Below are 18150 nucleotides of genomic sequence, written 5' to 3' on the forward strand. Positions count from 1 at the left end.
CTGTCCATTCCAGATTTTATCTTTCAAGAACCACCATAGCAATGGGCATTATTGGACCAGGATTAATTGGGAGCACACTACTTGATCAGCTAAGGGATCAGGTGCAGTTTCCATAGACAGTTTGATTTATTTTGGTCCTATCCTGTAAGTTTTTATGTGTATTTTGGCTTTTATTGTACTTTGTGTGGAACCAGTTACTCTATTTTATATCATCTATCCATTTCAAAAGGTAATTGGAATAAGCTAAAATCTTATTAAACAATATTTTAAAGTTTAAGGAAGTATTAGCAGATATAAAAATACCTTATAATATCTTAGTATTATTGCAAATCATCTTATATTATCTATTGTATTAGGATTAATTTCTTATCTTAGAGTATCTTACATTATCTTTTAAGATTAGTTTCATATTTCGTAGTTATTATCATAATTTGAAATTATAATAGAAATAGAAATAAAATGTAGAATTCTTTAGTAGTCTACCTCCCTTAAATATGATGTTGTGAATCTGGCTTGCTAAAAATTCATTTGGATATTTCATATTTGTAAATACCAGAAGGCTTCTTGAAATATGTGACAAGTTCATTCAAAATTCATTCAATGCAAGCTTCAGTTCTGAAAGAATAATTTAACACCGTCATCATACTTTACACCAATCATTTTTATCCATAAATCATATTAATCAATATTTAAATTAATTGAACTTAATTAATTTTTGCAGTGAAGAAAGTGAGAGGATTCTCTGCAATGCTTACACACACTGAAGCTTCTGCTTTGTCCGGTATTCTTTAAACCTTGAAGCTTTTTCTAACAATTGTAAGTGTGAACCAAATTAAATTTAAAAAAAAATTGAGAAACAGAAATTAATAATAATAATTATATTAATGATCATTAAGCTTTTAGTACATTAAACTGACACTTCATAGACAATTAAGTAAACCAATTAACTCAGCTGAACGTTTTTATATTGTAAGAGAATTGAATTAAGGAAATTAAATAATGTTGTGGAAGTATTTGTACTGTCTCCTTTAAGATATCTATTAAGGCTACATGATTTTGTAAACTGGCAAAGATGGTGTGGTGTCAGTGTTCCCAGATCCAGTTCTTCAATTGCACTCCTTGTGTATACAAGAACCTCACTATTCTTGTAATAGAAACAACAGCTTCAAATTAACATTATTAAAAGATGTGAGACTGATGCGATTAGGTTATTGCATCAGCTTCAAAACCAGTAAATTGAAGAAAAACAGATCAAGTCTCAAATCGTCACTCCTTCTTCATGTACCGTTATAAGGGATGTTGCGTTATCTCATTGCATTAGATGTTTGATTGTTGAGATTAGGTTATTTTATTTTCATTGGAAATGATAATGTTTCATTAGCGAAGTTATTTGGAGTGATTATGATAACATACTTAGTGAAATGATTAATTATTGTGCTATATATTCCTTAAAGTTGCAAATTGGATATGCTGAGCAAACTCTCTTACTTGCATTAGGCCAAGCTGCAGTGTACACTGAAGAACGTCCCTCCAACAACTTCCCCACTGCAGCTGAATTGGCTTCATCAGTTGCTGGTTTTGCTTGTCTTGGTTGGTAATACATTTTATACTGATTTTTTTTAAGCTTTCTTTCATTCATTAGTTATTATGAGTACCAAAACAAATTGGAATTTGTCCGTTGTTATCGGCTAATACTTTCTTTGTTGGAACTTGAGTGGTTTTATTATATCATTCCTCCATTGATTTCAGGTATATGAGGAATGCATGATTATCACAATAAATGTTAAGGAATTCATTCTAGTTTCTTTTGAAAATTTATTGAATCTTTTAGAGCAAAATAACTATTTATTGTATGTATTAATAGAATTAGTAAAATTAAATTATATTTTATTGTATGTTTCAATGACATTAATTAATAAAAATAAATTAGAAATTTAAATTTAATCTACTGATAATAATAGTTTAGAATTACAATTAGTAGGGAGATAAAATAAATTTAATTTAATAAATAATAATAATAAGTTTTAGTGACAGACATACCGTAGAAATAGGAATAGATTAATATTTTTTTTATATTTTTCTAAGTTTTAGTGACAGAAATATTGTAGGAATAGACTAATTCTTTATTTATATTTATCTAGGTTTTAGTGACAGTCTTTATTGTAGGTAGAAATAAAAAACATATAGTGACAATCCTCAGAACATGTAGTGACAGTATTCAAAGTGTAGCAGGACGCCCCCTTAAAGTTGACACTAGATTTGAGTGTCACTCAAAGTATTATTGACTTTTACCTACAGTTTTTAACTTTTAGTGAAACATTTTGGGTGTCACGATAGGTCAATTTTTTTGTAGTGACATATGCTTATAGAATTGCTGAATTTGTGTACGTGAACTCGGTTCACGTAGGTATTTGGGCTTGTTGAATTTGCGTACGCGAACTGAGGTCACATGGGTATATGGGCTTGCATATAAACCAGTTCACGTACGTTTCTATGTTTTAATTTTGATTATGATATGATTATGCAGATATGGTGCACACTATATTTACTGATAGAGCATATCGAGTTATAACTAATGATACAGCTGATGAGGGTACTTCTAATGATGAGGGTCGTCGTGTTAGATCAACTGCTTCTACACGGACTTAGCGTATTGAGGAGCAGGAGGAAATGTAACGGGAGAGGCGGGTGAGGCGACAACAACAACAATTACAACAAGAGGCTCACCATGAAGAGGAGACCCAACAGGAAGAGCAAACACAACATGAGGCCCAACTTGAGCACATAGATGAACTAGTCCTAGCTGATGGATATCTTGGTGGTCCGGTTGACAAGTATGTCATGAGGATATTTGGGGATCATGTGGCCACTCGATCATATTAAATTTTTAATAGTTATATTCATAATGTGTTTTAACTTATATTTTTTCGCTTATTTTATTTCAGAATCGTGGGGAATTAAGAATGTTTAGCAATGGAAAAAAAATTAAAAGAAGTTGTTATTGAACATGAAGAGGTTGAACAATTAGTTAAAAGCTCAGGATTATATTCGTTGCTAAAATGCATTTACGAAATGATCGACAAATGGATCATTTCTGCTTTCATAGAAAAGTGGCATCGAGACACCAACAACTTCCATCTTTCAATTGGGGAGATGACGATTACTCTGGATGATGTCTCTTTTCTGTTTTATATACTCATCACTAGTGCATTCTTTACTGTTAATGTATTTAACAAATATGACGGTGCAAATTTATCAGCTGAACTTCTCAGAGTTATTGAGGTTGCTGCTTATGCTGAGTTTAATGTCACGCGGACAACTACAGTTCGATTTAGTTGGTTATTGTTAATTGTAATAAATTAAATTTTTTATTTATAGCATAAATTAGAGATTATTATTTTTAATTGATTTTCTTTAATTATTACGTGAGAGAAAAGTATAATAACGACATATACTGGTATGGAAACACGAATATTTTACTAATTTTTTTATAAAAAAAAAATAACATAACAAACGGACCAATTATATTTTTTCAAACAACTTTTATATGGTATAGTATAGTAAATAATGTAAATTTATATACGGGACCTTGGAAGGGCATAAAAAAAGTAACTTAGCAATTATACTCAATTATCAGTATGTATTTATATACGATTTAGGAGGGAAAATATTGTTCTGTTACTTTTCAACTTTTAGTTATAAAGAATATAATAGCGATGCTGGTGCTCATTTTGTATCAGTTGGGAGTTCACAAGATCTAGATGGTATCCTGCTTCAGAAGGTGTTGTTGTTCATGAAATTTCGAGATTTAGGTTTCATTTGTAAGATTTATAGGTCATATATATAATTAATTAATAAAGTGTGTTATGGTCATTATATAATTAGCCAATAAACTAGAGGTCAAATAATATATAATAGTTTATGGCTAAAGAGTATAATAGTTATGAAAATTAATAGTGTAGATACCAGACAGTTTCTAATTTAATGAGGGGCTGAATTGGAAATATTGCAATTTGGGATATAACTAATAATAGTTATATATAGGGGTAATGGTCCCCAAGGCAAACACAACAAGACTATTCAGTTTCAAAACCCTAAAGGAGAAAACTCTCTGGTTCTCTCTATCCCCATCAAGAGAGCAAGGTCTTCAGGGTGTTTTCATGAGGAAGATCACCCAACCCATTGGCTCTATCATCATCATCCCAGGATTTCATCAATGGCAATTCCCACAGGTACGCTTCCGCCCTTGGTTATTCATCATGTAATTGGCATGGATAGTTAACAAGTAGTATCAGAGCCTACCATGTTTAATTCATAATGAAATTCGGTTATTGTCTTTATTTTAGGATTCAATTTGGGAATTTTAACATGATTGAAATCTTAGGGTTTGAAATTTGGGAATTTGGATTTTCAAATTACAAACTTATTGTCCATGTTTATAATTCTAGATTTTTTGCTTTAATTATTTTAATCAATTATTTTTTTATAAATCCTAAATATTTAAATAATTTTTAATCAAGCAAAATTATTTATTAAAATAATCTGTGGGAATAATTTTTTTTTAAAGTTTATACTTTGTTTTTTTTATTCCCACAGTCGGTTAGGTTGTTTCTCTATTCCTTTCAATCACTGTTACTTCATTGACCTTTACCTTTCGCAATTCCCACAGAGCGCAAAGTAATATCCCTAAAGCCAAAAAATTGAAAGAAAGCTGTTAATTGAATCGAGTTTGAGTTAGTTGAACTTGAATTGAAGTTACTGAATAGTTGTTTATCAAATGGATCTGAGAGGATTATTGTTGTCGTTATTGATAACAATAATGACAGGTTTGGAAATGTTTTGCGTAGCGAATGGGAATAATTTAGTGTTTCAGATGGAGCGACGGAAAACGAGTTTAACTGTAATTTTTTTTTTGGTGCTGTTTTAGGCTTCTTATTATGACATTTTTTTTATTTATTTTTATTTTTTGAACAATATTAGTGAACAATATTTTTTTTAATACTAATAAAATAAAGTTTATATTAGTGAACAATATTTTTTTAAATATTGTTTTATTTGGATATAATAAATATATGTTCAAGTCAAGTTTGACATTTTTGAATGAGTTAATTGAAACTTGACGTCGCCAAAGTGACCTCTCTTGTCTAAATTGCTCGTGAAGAATGTCAAATGGCTGTGTATATGTTTATTCATGCGGGTATTGACCGGCCCAAAGGAAGGTTAACATTTGGCAGAATTACATGTACACCTGCGATGATAAATGTGTGACAATTATTTGGTATACATGTGAGCAGTAAATCGGCCCAAAGGAAGGTTTATTGTTTGACATGTCTTATTGTCAATATTTGATCGTTGCAACAAGAGTACCACTAGCAGTTGGTGTTACTGTCCAAAGACTTGACATCAATGGTGCACTGGGTATCTTGAGATGGGTTAAATTCCATGATGTGAACATATGTATTTATTCATTTATTGATTTATTTTCCTATAATGTGAGTTTCTAAGTTTCGTTCTTTATTTAATTTACAGCATCGGTTGCTTCCATATCTGCAAATTTGAGTTCTATTCCTGTCCTTAAAATATTTTTTTTTAATATTTTTATTTTTTGAACAATATTAGTGAACAATATTTTTTTAATTCTAATAAAATAAAGTTTATATTAGTGAACAATATTTTTTAAATATTGTTTTATTTGGATATAATAAATATATGTTCAAGTAAAGTTTGACATTTTTGAATGAGTTAATTGAAACTTGACGTCGCCAAAGTGACATCTCTTGTCTAAATTGCTCGTGAAGAGTATCAAATGGTTGTGTATATGCTTATTCATGCGGGTATTGACCGGCCTAAAGGAAGGTTAACATTTGGCAGAATTACATGTACACATGCGATGATAAATGTGTGAGAATTATTAGGTATACATGTGAGCAGTAAATCGGCCCAAAGGAAGGTTTATTGTTTGACATGTCTTATTGTCAATATTTAATCGTTGCAACAAGAGTACCACTAGCAGTTGGTGTTACTGTCCAAAGACTTGACATCAATGGTGCACTGGGTATCTTGAGATGGGTTAAATTCCATGATTTGAACATATGTATTTATTTATTTATTGATTTATTTTCCTATAATGTGAGTTTCTAAGTTTCGTTCTTTATTTAATTCACAGCATCCATTGCTTGCATATCTGCAAATTTGAGTTATATTCTTGTCCTTGATGGGATAAATTTTAAGGAATGGAAAGAGAACATTCTGATTGTTCTTGGCTGCATGGATCTAGACCTTGCATTAAGAATTGAACGACCCCCTACTCCTAAGGACTCTAGTTCTTCTGAAGAAAAATTAGAGTATGAGAAATGGGATCGCTCAAATCGCATAAGTCTTATGATCATAAAGCGTGGCATTCTTGAGGTCTTTAGATGTGCTGTCTCGGATGAGATAAATACAGCTAAAAATTTCCTTGTTGAGATGGAAAAACGCTTTGAAAAAACTGATAAGGCTGAAACAAGTTCTTTGCTTCAGAATTTAATTTCCATGAAGTATCAAGGCAAGGGAAATATAAGAGATCACATTATGACGATTTCCAACGTTGCTTCTAAGCTTAAAGGACTAAAACTTGAGTTGTCAAATTGTCAATTTTCCGCTTAGTACCACGTGATTCCACATTCAAGGTTTCATTATAGTTAGCCACAGTTTCCAACAAATAAAGATTATCATAACCAGAAAGTAAACCGGTTCCAACAACATTCGAATTTAAAGACAAAGTAAATTCTTTATTCCCGAATGAACAATAATATCCTGATTTGTCCAAATAAGAAATAGAGATCAAATTCCGTCTAAATGACGGTACAACAAAAGTGTCTTTTAAATCCAAATAATGACCGGAACTTAATAATAATCTAAATTTTCCTATGGCTTCAACTTCTACCTTCTTCCCATCTCCTACATAGATGCATCTTTCAGTATCACTAGGCTTTCGGAAGTTCAGGCAACCCTGCATTGAAACACTGATGTTAGTAGTTGCACCAGAGTCTAACCACCAAGTGTTTCCAGGTACTGAAGCTAAATTAACCTCAGAACAGACCAAAGACAGAATCATACCTTTCTTAACACGCCAAGCGTGATATTTGGCACAATCCTTCTTCACGTGTCCAGAACTCCTGCAGAAGAAGCAGTTGTTATCCTTAGTCTGCTTCTTTTGTTCTGGACCCTTAGCAGCAGCTTTGTTCTTGGGCTCCTCAATTCTTTTCCTTTTGCCCTTGTCTTTAGAGATGCTAGTAAAGTGAGCACTTTCAGTCCTATCTTGCTTCAGCCTGTCCTCTTCTTGCACACATAATGAAATGAGCTCATTAAGAGTCCATTTCTCCTTTTGACAATTATAAGTCACCTTAAACTGACTGAATTGCGAAGGAAGAGACAGCAATACTAAATGAATGAGTAAGTCATCTGACAACTCAAGCTTTAGACCTTTAAGCTTAGAAGCAATGTTGGACATCATCATAATGTGCTCTCTTATATTTCCCTTGCCTTGATACTTCATGGAAATTAAATTCTGAAGCAAAGAACTTGTTTCAGCCTTATCACTTTTTACAAAGCGTTTTTCCATCTCAGCAAGGAAATTTTTAGTTGTATCTATCTCATCCGAGACAGCACCTCTAAAGACTTCAGGAATCCCACGCTTTATGATCATAAGACTTATGCGATTTGAGCGATCCCATTTCTCATACTCTAATTTTTCTTCAGAAGAACTAGAGTCCTTAGGAGTAGGGGGTCGATCAATTCTTAATGCAAGGTTCAGATCCATGCAGCCAAGAACAATCAAAATGTTCTCTTTCCATTCCTTAAAATCTGTCCCATCAAGGACAGGAATATAACTCAAATTTGCAGATATGGAAGCAACCGATGTTGAAAATTAAATAAAGAACGAAACTTAGAAACTCACATTATAGGAAAATAAATAAATAAATAAATAAATACATATGTTCAAATCATGAAATTTAACCAATCTCAAGATACCCAGTGCACCATTGATGTCAAGTCTTTGGACAGTAACACCAACTGCTAGTGGTACTCTTGTTGCAACGATCAAATATTGACAATAAGACATGTCAAACAATAAACCTTCCTTTGGGCCGATTTACTGCTCACATGTATATCAAATAATTGTCACACATTTATCATCGCATGTGTACATGTAATTATGCCAAATGTTAATCTTCCTTTGGGCCGGTCAATACCCGCATGAATAAGCATATACACAACCATTTGATACTCTTCACGAGCAATTTAGACAAGAGAGGTCACTTTGGCGACGTCAAGTTTCAATTAACTCATTCAAAAATGTCAAACTTGACTTGAACATATATTTATTATATCCAAATAAAACAATATTTAAAAATATTGTTCACTAATATAAACTTTATTTTATTAGTATTAAAAAAAAAATATTGTTCACTAATATTGTTCAAAAAATAAATAAAAAATGTCATAATAAGAAGCCTAAAACAGCACCCAAAAAAATTCCAGTTAAACTCGTTTTCCGTCGCTCCATCTGAAACACTAAATTATTCTCATTCGCAACGCAAAACATTTCCAAACCTGTCATTATTGTTATCAATAACGACAACAATAATCCTCTCAGATCCATTTGATAAACAACTATTCAGTAGCTTCAATTCAAGTTCAATTAACTCAAACTCGATTCAATTAAAAGTTTTCTTTCAATTTTTTTTTTTTTTTGGCTTTAGGGATATTACTTTGCGCTCTGTGGGAATTTCGAAAGGTAAAGGTCAATGAAGTAACGGTGATTGAAAGGAATAGAGAAACAACCTAACCGACTGTGGGAATAAAAAAAAACAAAGTATAAACTTTTAAAAAAAATATTCCCAATGATTATTTTAATAAATAATTTTGCTTGATTAAAAATTATTTAAATAATTAGGCTTCATTAAAAAAAAATAATTCATTAAAATAATTCAAGCAAAAAATCTAGAATTATAAACATGGACAATAAGTTTGTAATTTGAAAATCCAAATTCCCAAGTTTCAAACCCTAATATTTCAATCATGTCAAAATTCCCAAATTGAATCCTAAAATAAAGACAATAACCGAATTTCATCATGAATTAAACATGGTAAGCTCTGATACCACTTGTTAACTATCCATGTCAATTACATGATGAATAACCAAGGGCGGAAGCGTACCTATGGGAATTGCCATTGATGAAATCTTGGGATGATGATGATAGAGTCAATGGGTTGGGTGATCTTCCTCAGCAAAACACCCTGAAGACATTGCTCTCTTGATGGGGATAGAGAGAACCAAAGAGTTTTCTCCTTTAGGGTTTTGAAACTGAATAGTCTTGTTGTGTTTGCCTTGGGAACCATTACCCCTATATATAACTATTATTAGTTATATCCCAAATTGCACTATTTCCAATTCAGCCCCTCATTAAATTAGAAACTGTCTGGTATCTACACTATTAATTTTCATAACTATTATGCTCTTTAGCCATAAACTATTATATATTATTTGACCCCTAGTTTATTGGCTAATTATATAATGACCCTAACACACTTTATTAATTAATTACATATGTGACCCATAAATCTTACAGTTCAAACCAAATTATTAATAAAGTGGGTCAGATTCTCTTTTTACTATGCTTGTTTTGTGAAGTTTATTATTGACGGAAATTTTAGTGATAAATATGCTTCTTAACGATATTTAAATGGTACGATGTTTCCAACACTTGAGGGTGCAAAATTATTTCTATGATTTGTTCTACGGTACAAAACATCATGCAGCTATCTTTTTGCACTTCTTTATCCAAGCAAGCAGGTACCTTCAAATAATTTTTAGGTTTCTATACTATAATTTCAATATTAGTAGTAGTGTTTGATTGGGACTCTTATACTTATTTTTGGACAAAAGCGAGTTTTGAACGACTTTTCAGATCATTTGTTGATTTATATAACACAAATATCTATATTTGCATGTTAGCTTTGTTACTTTTAATTCTGATTTAGAATAATACTAATAAGATCATGTATGCGATATATATAGAGTCATCATAGAAATCTATAAAAATATATTTTAAATAAGAGAAGTATTTATGTCAGACATTGAAGGTATTGATATTGATAAAATAATTTTGAATATGTATTTTAGAAATATTTGATTTTTTTATTGTTCTTTTAATATATTATAGAATACGTTTGAAATACTTCATAGATATGTATTTTGTTGAGATGCGGTGCATATAGGAAGCACTTGAGAGCACTGTGTTTCTAAAACTATTTTTTAACACAACTCTTTGACATGTTTTCTTATAGATTCAATACATTTTTTAAAACATTCAGTTTTTACATTTTGCAGGAAAAACTCTCGTCAACCAAGAAAACCCTCAGTCCTTTTTCGTCTTTGTTGTTACATCTTTTGTGTCAACGACATTAAAATATATTTTGCTTTTAAGTGAAAAAAACTCTACAAAATTTATTTTGATCACTAGTATCTTTATGTAAATATTGATCATTATAATTATACATTAATGGTAAATTATTAATATCTATTGTCCTTTTTTTTAATAAAATAGCATAAAATATCAGATATTACATACAATAATGTCAAAAATCAAATATCAAATTTCTCTTCACCCTTAAATATACTACCGGAAGCTAGGATCCAATAGTGTATTAGTTAGAATTCAATAAAAAGTCAAAAAAAATTGTGGATTGGATGTACATTGGCTGCTCAATGGATTTTAGAGCCAAAATTCTCTGGTTTAAGTCACAGACGTTATGAAGTTTCAGAAACAAAAAAACAAGATAGCAAAATCTATGTTTTGATTCCATTAACATATTTCATACTTCATACGTTTAAAAATTTGACCCCGATTTAAATTTTCATCCCCATCCAATTAACAATCCAATTATGCAATCCATTCATGTCAAATTTAATTTTCAGGCAATTCATAATAAGGATTAGGGGTCAATCGGCAACATGACGAAATAAAATAGAGAAGACAATTTCATCATCTCACCCCAACAAAATTTCATGAAAGTTCCTCAAACAAATGATTTTTTTTTAATTGAAAAAAAGAACACAAGAAATGTTATTCTACACTACAATTACATTCCAATCATTCACAAACAAACATTTCAAGGTGACACTAAGCTCTTCCTTTTTTAGTATAATACAGACCCAAAATCACAGACTTCGGAGGACAAACTTTGTCATGTTAGAAGTTTTCAAGCCAACGTGTAATTCCATCTTCGTCTGAAGCTGCCAATATCTCAATGTATACATGATCCAAAACAGCCTAGTATTTGTATCATTGGGAAAAAAAGCAGAGATGAACTAATCAGCTTGCAGAAAATTAATAAACCAAATTCTCAACTTACAAATTATCGCCATCTAACGAACATGGATATAATAATGAAGAAACCAATCCCAATCCCAATTTAAGGTATGCATAATGCAATGTTCAGGGCATGACTTCTGTTCATAGGAAAACCTCGATTGTCACTAAACTAAAGCATCATGATATATACACCTAAAAATATATATTCTCTTTATGTCAATCAAAAATCAAGACAACCAAAAGGAGAAGTGAAGAAACAAAATAAGCCCTTAAAAGCATGTTCTATATTTCTCCAACACACGCAAACCCTGTTTTGGAAAGCCACACGCTATCATATGCAACCAGCTATAATTTTTGCAAAAAAAAGTTGATAGAAAGCAGGGAAACCATTTGAATCTCATCCCTGTAATTACGAAATTATAAAAAGAATTATAATGATAACAAAGAGAACTTACCGATGGGTTTCTACAGTTCACCAGTCTCCATTCATCTATGGAACTTTCCAGTGTCCAATTCTCCCAGACATCAAAACTATGACTAGCAAATACAAACTCCATTCTTCTATTGATCTGCAAAAAACATTTATAACCAAAGTCAAGACATCAACATTAGCAATGTAATAATAATAGAGGGAGAGAGTCTATGATCAAATTGAGAAAGTTCAAGCATTATAATGCAACTACCTGTAATAATTTTCCACCAGCTGCAAGAGACCGCAAGCCAATTGTGTCCTGAAGCAAATGCATAAAAATTGAGTTGAAAATCAAGACACCTTATACAACCCTAAAATGCTTGATAAAATAAATGCTCGACGTAAGCTCCTTGGATTAGGTAAAGATCCTTCAAACAAACCTTGTTTCTGAAGATGATAAGGAACTGTGCAGCAGGGTCTCTTTTTGACACATCTGGCATGGAATCTAGGATCCAACCACCACCTTTAACTCTTTGCCTTGAGACATAAAGTGCCGCGCGGTCTGTTGCATGCAGAGCTATAATACATCCATCTTTCAAAAGTTCAGTACATTTTCCACTGAACATTGTGCTTGACTTTAGAGCTTGAGTGGCAATCGGTTCTTGTATAGATTCTACTGGAGTTTTTCTACTTCTTGAGTCTTCAGAGCTGGAGCTCAAAGCTTGATCAGTGCCACTCATAGCAGTATCATCTCTTTGAGATGTTCCTTCTTTCTCCAGGGCGGAAGGATCTGATTTTTGTTGAGACTTTTGTCGGATATGCCTCTTTTTGGCCTTTTTACTTGACCTGCTGCGCCTTACTTCAGATCGACCAGATGTACTCAGGGTCAAACTTGAAACCTGATGCTGGGATGAAGACTCTTTCACTTCACCTACTTTCTTTTGGGAGCTTTCAGGATTTGAGTAAACATCATCTAATTGCTCTCTGACAATAATCTGTAGAGCATTTTCTTTGTAATGTTGATCAGATTGTTCATTTTCATCATCCACTTCACTGTCTTCTTCTGCATCAGACAAGGCATTTTTTGGAATAATCCCATCAATGAAGAATGTCTGCAATATAGATATAGCTTTCTCCCTTATCTCCATCCAAACCTCTTCACTGTAATCTGCACTTCGTGGAAGTATCAACACATTAGGCATCTCCTTAACCTGAAGCAGAAGTAAGTGAAGTATGTTATAATCACTAATTTATTAAAGGCTTGTTTGTTTAAGTTTAAAAGATTCAATGATACAATAATCTCTTTGTTAAGCTTTTGAAAAAACATTAAAGTAGCTTTTCTTTAGATTATTTTTTCCATTATCTAAAACTAAGATAACTTCTTTACTTTATTAAACACCCTTTTAATTAGATTAAAAGGTGCTTTCTACTTTCAAAAAATCACAAACAAATGGACCCTAAAATTTTCATCACTGTACACTAACAAAGAGATTCTAATCAATATATTATTATTGTGAGCAGCAAATGTAAAAGTCCATTTGCAAAACCAATTTTTTCACAATAAAGTTCTTCATTCATTCCATCCTTGCTTTAATGAAGAATAAAATTCCAAAAATAATAATGCTATTTGGTATTAAATTTTTCAGATGAAAAACTCAAGAACTGGTTAATGAATGGTTAGGGTTACTGGATGACCATACATAATGGACACCAAATAGGTTAGATACAAATTTAAATGCAACAGTGACATGAAAGCTCGTATAACTTCTGTAAGGAAACAAGCGTCCAAAATCAATGTAAACCAAGTCTTGTTTTTGGTGTACTAGCATCATCCACCCTGGGGCCTAGATCGCCATAATTATTTGCAATCAATTTTTTCATCAAATTTTTTTTATGTTCTGTGTGCCATTTCTGATTGTTCAGTAGCATGATTAAATCACTATCATAACCGCCACTGAGAAGGTGTCGTTTACTATGAAAAGTTTAATGATTTCACACACAAATATATGGATTATGGATAGATGGATGCATGCCCAACAACTGCATGCATGTGCTGGCATAAAATTGGTTATCACTGCAATGAAAAACTAAAAGATGTAGTTACTAGTTAGTAGTCCTAGAGAATAGTTTTAGTTTTTTATGGATGTAAAACGTCCTCTGAAACCTTCTACTCTATAAGAAAAAGAAACAAGAATAACAATTTCGGCAACAATAATGCAAAGTTTCTTCTAATAATGTTTGGTGAATGCCTGCATATACAAAACCTAAATTTACCATACCCATGCTTCCATCCATTGCGGCCCTTCTGCACCATCCAAAGCACATCCAGCTATGGTTCCATCAATCAAAAGCTGCTTTAAAGCACAATCATCCAAAAGCTGACTACTACCCGTATTTACAAGAAAAGCACCTGTCAAAATTACAAAAACAATAAGTTCATGAAGATAATTCAAACCACAGTATCCAACAAACTCAAATGAAAATCTACAAAATATAAAGATATATATATATATATATATAAGTACATACCAGGCTTTACATGTTGAAGACATTCTGCACTAATAACCTGCATTGTCTCATTTGTTAGAGCACAATGGAGGGATATAAGATCACTTGCGGCAAGTAAATCATTAAGAGTATCCATTCTTCGTGCTGCAGGAGGGAAGTTTAGTTTTCCTTGTCCCTGTGAGAGCAAGATTAAAGACAAAATTAGCCAAAATCAAAGGACCCATTCATATGTTCAGTCAGGATCAGCATTTGATCTGGGTGAGAGGTTTAGCTAGAAGTCCCTGGTTCAAGTCATGCTAAGTTGTCACTCCCTCCCTCTCATATTAAGTGCCGTATAAGGTTATGCATTGAACAACTCTTAAGAAAATCATTGAGTGTACTAGCTCCCGTGATTAACAAGGTTGTCAAACTCTAGATCCTACCTAAGATCTTTGGGTATAGAAAAAGCGTGGATCGTAGGATTGTAAAGCGGATCTTAAGATCTCACAAAATTGACAAAATTATAACATAAGATTAAGAAAAATAACCTTAACATAAAAATTTTCATTGGTTCAATAAAAAGTCACAAGCTGAAACACAAAAGGCTATTACCAATGTCTCAAACAAAAAAACAAAACCTATCACCATTGTCTAAGATATGAGATTCAGATTGAGATTGAGAAGAGTTGTAGAGATGAGAAGAATTTATAGAAGAAATAGAAGGAGGGAATCTGAAATTGAATCATTTAATTTAAGTTGCAGAGCAGAAAACGAACAGGAACAGAGAGGCTACGAGGAATACGAAATGTGCACAATACGAAACAAACAGTTGCTGCCTTCAAATCCTCGTGCGTGTGTCTTTTCTTTATGGGAAGCAGAATACGAAGGCTTTTCTTTATGGGAAGCAGAATACGAAGGCGAAGAGGTGCAAAATGGACCAGAGCAAGGGTTTTACAACCGGGTATCAATTCACAAATACTGGAAACAATTAGCTAATGTTAGAAACGAGTATCTCATTCTCATTCACATTGATTTACCCAAAAAGGAGAATTCACATCAACAAATCCCCATTTCTCATTTCTCATAATTAACAAGTTAATCGTTAACTCCAAACTGCGTATAAAAACAATAACAATTCCAATTACTTCAACAACAAAAAGAATTCCCCAGCATCATTTACCAAATGCAATCATATTCATGACAATACTAGGCAAAAATAAATATCACTAACGGAAAAAAGAAGATTAATCGCGGAATCAAAACAGGTAAACAACAATTAACATTTTAAATTTGAAACATGAAAATTGCTCAATTAGTTATAATAGCAGAAAAAAGAGAAAAATAACTGATTGATGAATAAATTACCGAGTGAACATCGAAATAGAGGACGCTCATTTTGAAAGCCAAGCTACGAGTGGCCAAAGCCCTAGCAGAAGCAGATCTACCAACGATCCCAAGGACAAGGCCACGGCACCGCCGCATCCCACGGCAAAGCGGCTGAACGGAGCCAAGCCATCCGGATGCGGAGAGAGTGTGGCGAGAGAGCAAGTGAGTGCGGCGGAGGAGACCAAGGAACAGCGCCATCACAGTATCGGCGATCTCCTCTGCACGGGAAGTATCTACATGGACGAGGCGGAGACCGAGGTCAGCGGCGAGTGAGGAATCGACGGAGCGATCAGCGGAGCCAAGGCAAAGGATGAGGTGGTAGGAGCGGAGCCGGCGCTGAGCTGCGCGTGGGAGATAGGCGAGGGAATGAAGGAGGACGGCAGCGGCAGACTCGATCTTGCCATCGGAGAGACGGCTAAGAGGAACGTGTTCGACGGCGGCGACGCCGGAGAGGGAATCGAGTTCGAGAGAACAATCTTCGATGCAGTTTAGGGTGACGACTAAGGGAAGTGGCGTAGCGTTGTTACGGTGAGGCATTGCCGCACAGGATTAGATCTCGGTATTTTCTTGTTTCCAGTGACTATAGTTGCTTTGCCTCGTCGGTTACAGTTATCGTTATGCCGCTTCACTCAGCGACGACAGCCTTGCCGATCTTTCAGAAGTGCCTACAAATGGGGGATCTTCTTTTCAAAATTATCGTAATACTCTAATTTGCTTTTCTTTAAACTTAATTTTTCTTTAAAACAAACCAGTTTTACATATTGCAATTTCTTTTTCTTTTCTTTAACGTTCTTGTTTTTAGAAGGATGGAACATAATTAACTAATATGTGGATCCATGATATGTCATAAAATGAAATGAAATAAATTACCGTTCTATTATTTGTATTGTTAAAAGATAATTAAATGAAATAGAAATAGTGGAATATGTTTTATTATATTCTATCATTTCCCTTCATTTTTTCTTCCTCTTTAATTTGAAAGGAATTATTAATTATTTTATCATAAAATGTCTAAATAATGACCTGAATGTTTTATTTTATTTTGCTTTATTATATAGTTTTATTTTATTCTGCTGCATTTCACATTATTATATTTTGTTTGTTTTGATATATCCAAATATATTTATAGAATTTGATTAAGAGATATATAAAATTTAATTAGCACTCAGAGAATTCTTCAATAATGTATTATTGTATTATTTTTATTTGAGTTAGAAAATTCAAAAGAGAAAAAAGAATACATAAAAACAAGCTATTTCTTTACTTAAAATTATAATTAGTAAGTGTTACACGAGACACTACATAGTATTATTTTTTTTCCTTCATATATCTAGGAACGATTCTTTTCTATTAGTTTTTTTATCTGTTGAGAAGGCATTTTTCTATTAGTATATCAATCACTAGTTGAAATTAATAAATAAAAAAAACATCGTACATTTTAAAATTTGACTATCTAAATTAAGGAATGTTGCCTCAAAAAATCAGTGTTAGGGTTATTATTTTAACAGCTTCATAATTATGATACCTCTAATGTCTCAATTTATTTGATTAGTTTTTCAAAAATAGTTTTTCTCTTTTAGAAATTTCAAAATTATAAAATTTGTTTGATTGACTTATTTTTAAAAATTATTTCATAAAATTGTTTTGAAATTTGTTGTTTTTAAAACTGAAAAACAAAAACTATTATAAGTTTTTTGATTTTTAGTTTTCCATTTTTATCTCTTTCCTAAGCAAAAAAATATAGAAAAATGACTAATTTTCATTAATAGCAATTTGGTAAGTAAATAAAAGAATTTATAATTATTTTTATAAGTTATTCGATGTGATGTTACACACCATCATCTTTAATATATAATTTTTCTAATAGATTTTTTTTAATAATAATATTCAATTATTTTTTAATTAAAGCCATGATAATATCAATTTAATTTATATACATTATCAGTATTAAAATTTTATATTTTATCGGTCAATCACAATTATTAGATCATTAGATATTTTTTATTTTTACTACAACTAATGTTAAAGTCATTCTCTCAAATGATTGTGATGTAATGATCATGTAAATAAATTTTATACAGATAGTTCGACAATTAAACTTTTATAATACTTTATTTTATTTTATTACTCTACTCTTACGTATAAGTATAAGTGTTTATATTTGAATGTTTATATTTGAAGTGATCTAAAATAAAACTGCATATAGATTTAAAAATAAAAAATTGCACAAAACCAAATATTAGTAGATGTTATTTTGTGAACACCTCACACATCAAATTGAATTTCAAATTTTATTTTCAAAATCAAACTGAAGTGAACCAAATCTCATACCTAAAATTTTAAAACTTATTTATTTTTTATTCATATGGTATATATTGCATTTATATATTATTTGTTGGTTTTTAATTTTTTCTTAATAATAGTTATTAGTTTAATTTAATCTATTTTTTTCGATATATACATATATATATATATATATCACAAAAAAGAATATTATCTTTAGTT

General features: G+C 31.8%; 1 protein-coding gene across 1 annotated transcript; it reads right to left on the reverse strand.

The window, feature by feature from the left end:
* Nucleotides 1-11060: 11060 nt before the first annotated feature.
* Nucleotides 11061-16452, reverse strand: LOC101494552 (C-terminal binding protein AN). Its single transcript, XM_004492738.4, has 7 exons — nt 15625-16452; nt 14302-14455; nt 14052-14182; nt 12213-12983; nt 12044-12091; nt 11816-11929; nt 11061-11318 (listed from the first exon to the last, which is right to left on the reverse strand). The coding sequence occupies exons 1-7, from the start codon at nt 16180-16182 to the stop codon at nt 11238-11240; spliced, it is 1857 nt and encodes a 618-aa protein (XP_004492795.1). The 5' UTR covers nt 16183-16452; the 3' UTR covers nt 11061-11237.
* Between the last annotated feature and the right edge of the window lie 1698 nt (nt 16453-18150).

The sequence above is a fragment of the Cicer arietinum genome, chromosome 3 (genome assembly GCF_000331145.2).
Source record: "Cicer arietinum cultivar CDC Frontier isolate Library 1 chromosome 3, Cicar.CDCFrontier_v2.0, whole genome shotgun sequence".
In the NCBI taxonomy this organism is placed as follows: Eukaryota; Viridiplantae; Streptophyta; class Magnoliopsida; order Fabales; family Fabaceae; genus Cicer; species Cicer arietinum.

Coding starts and splice junctions, on each gene's coding strand:
- LOC101494552 (XM_004492738.4), bottom strand. CDS start 16,182: ATGCCTCACCGTAACAACGCTACGCCACTTCCCTTAGTCGTCACCCTA. Junction 14,456..15,624: donor TCTATTTCGATGTTCACTCG/GTAATTTATTCA, acceptor TTGCTCTCACAG/GGACAAGGAAAACTAAACTT. Junction 11,319..11,815: donor TGAACTGTAGAAACCCATCG/GTAAGTTCTCTT, acceptor TACAAATACTAG/GCTGTTTTGGATCATGTATA.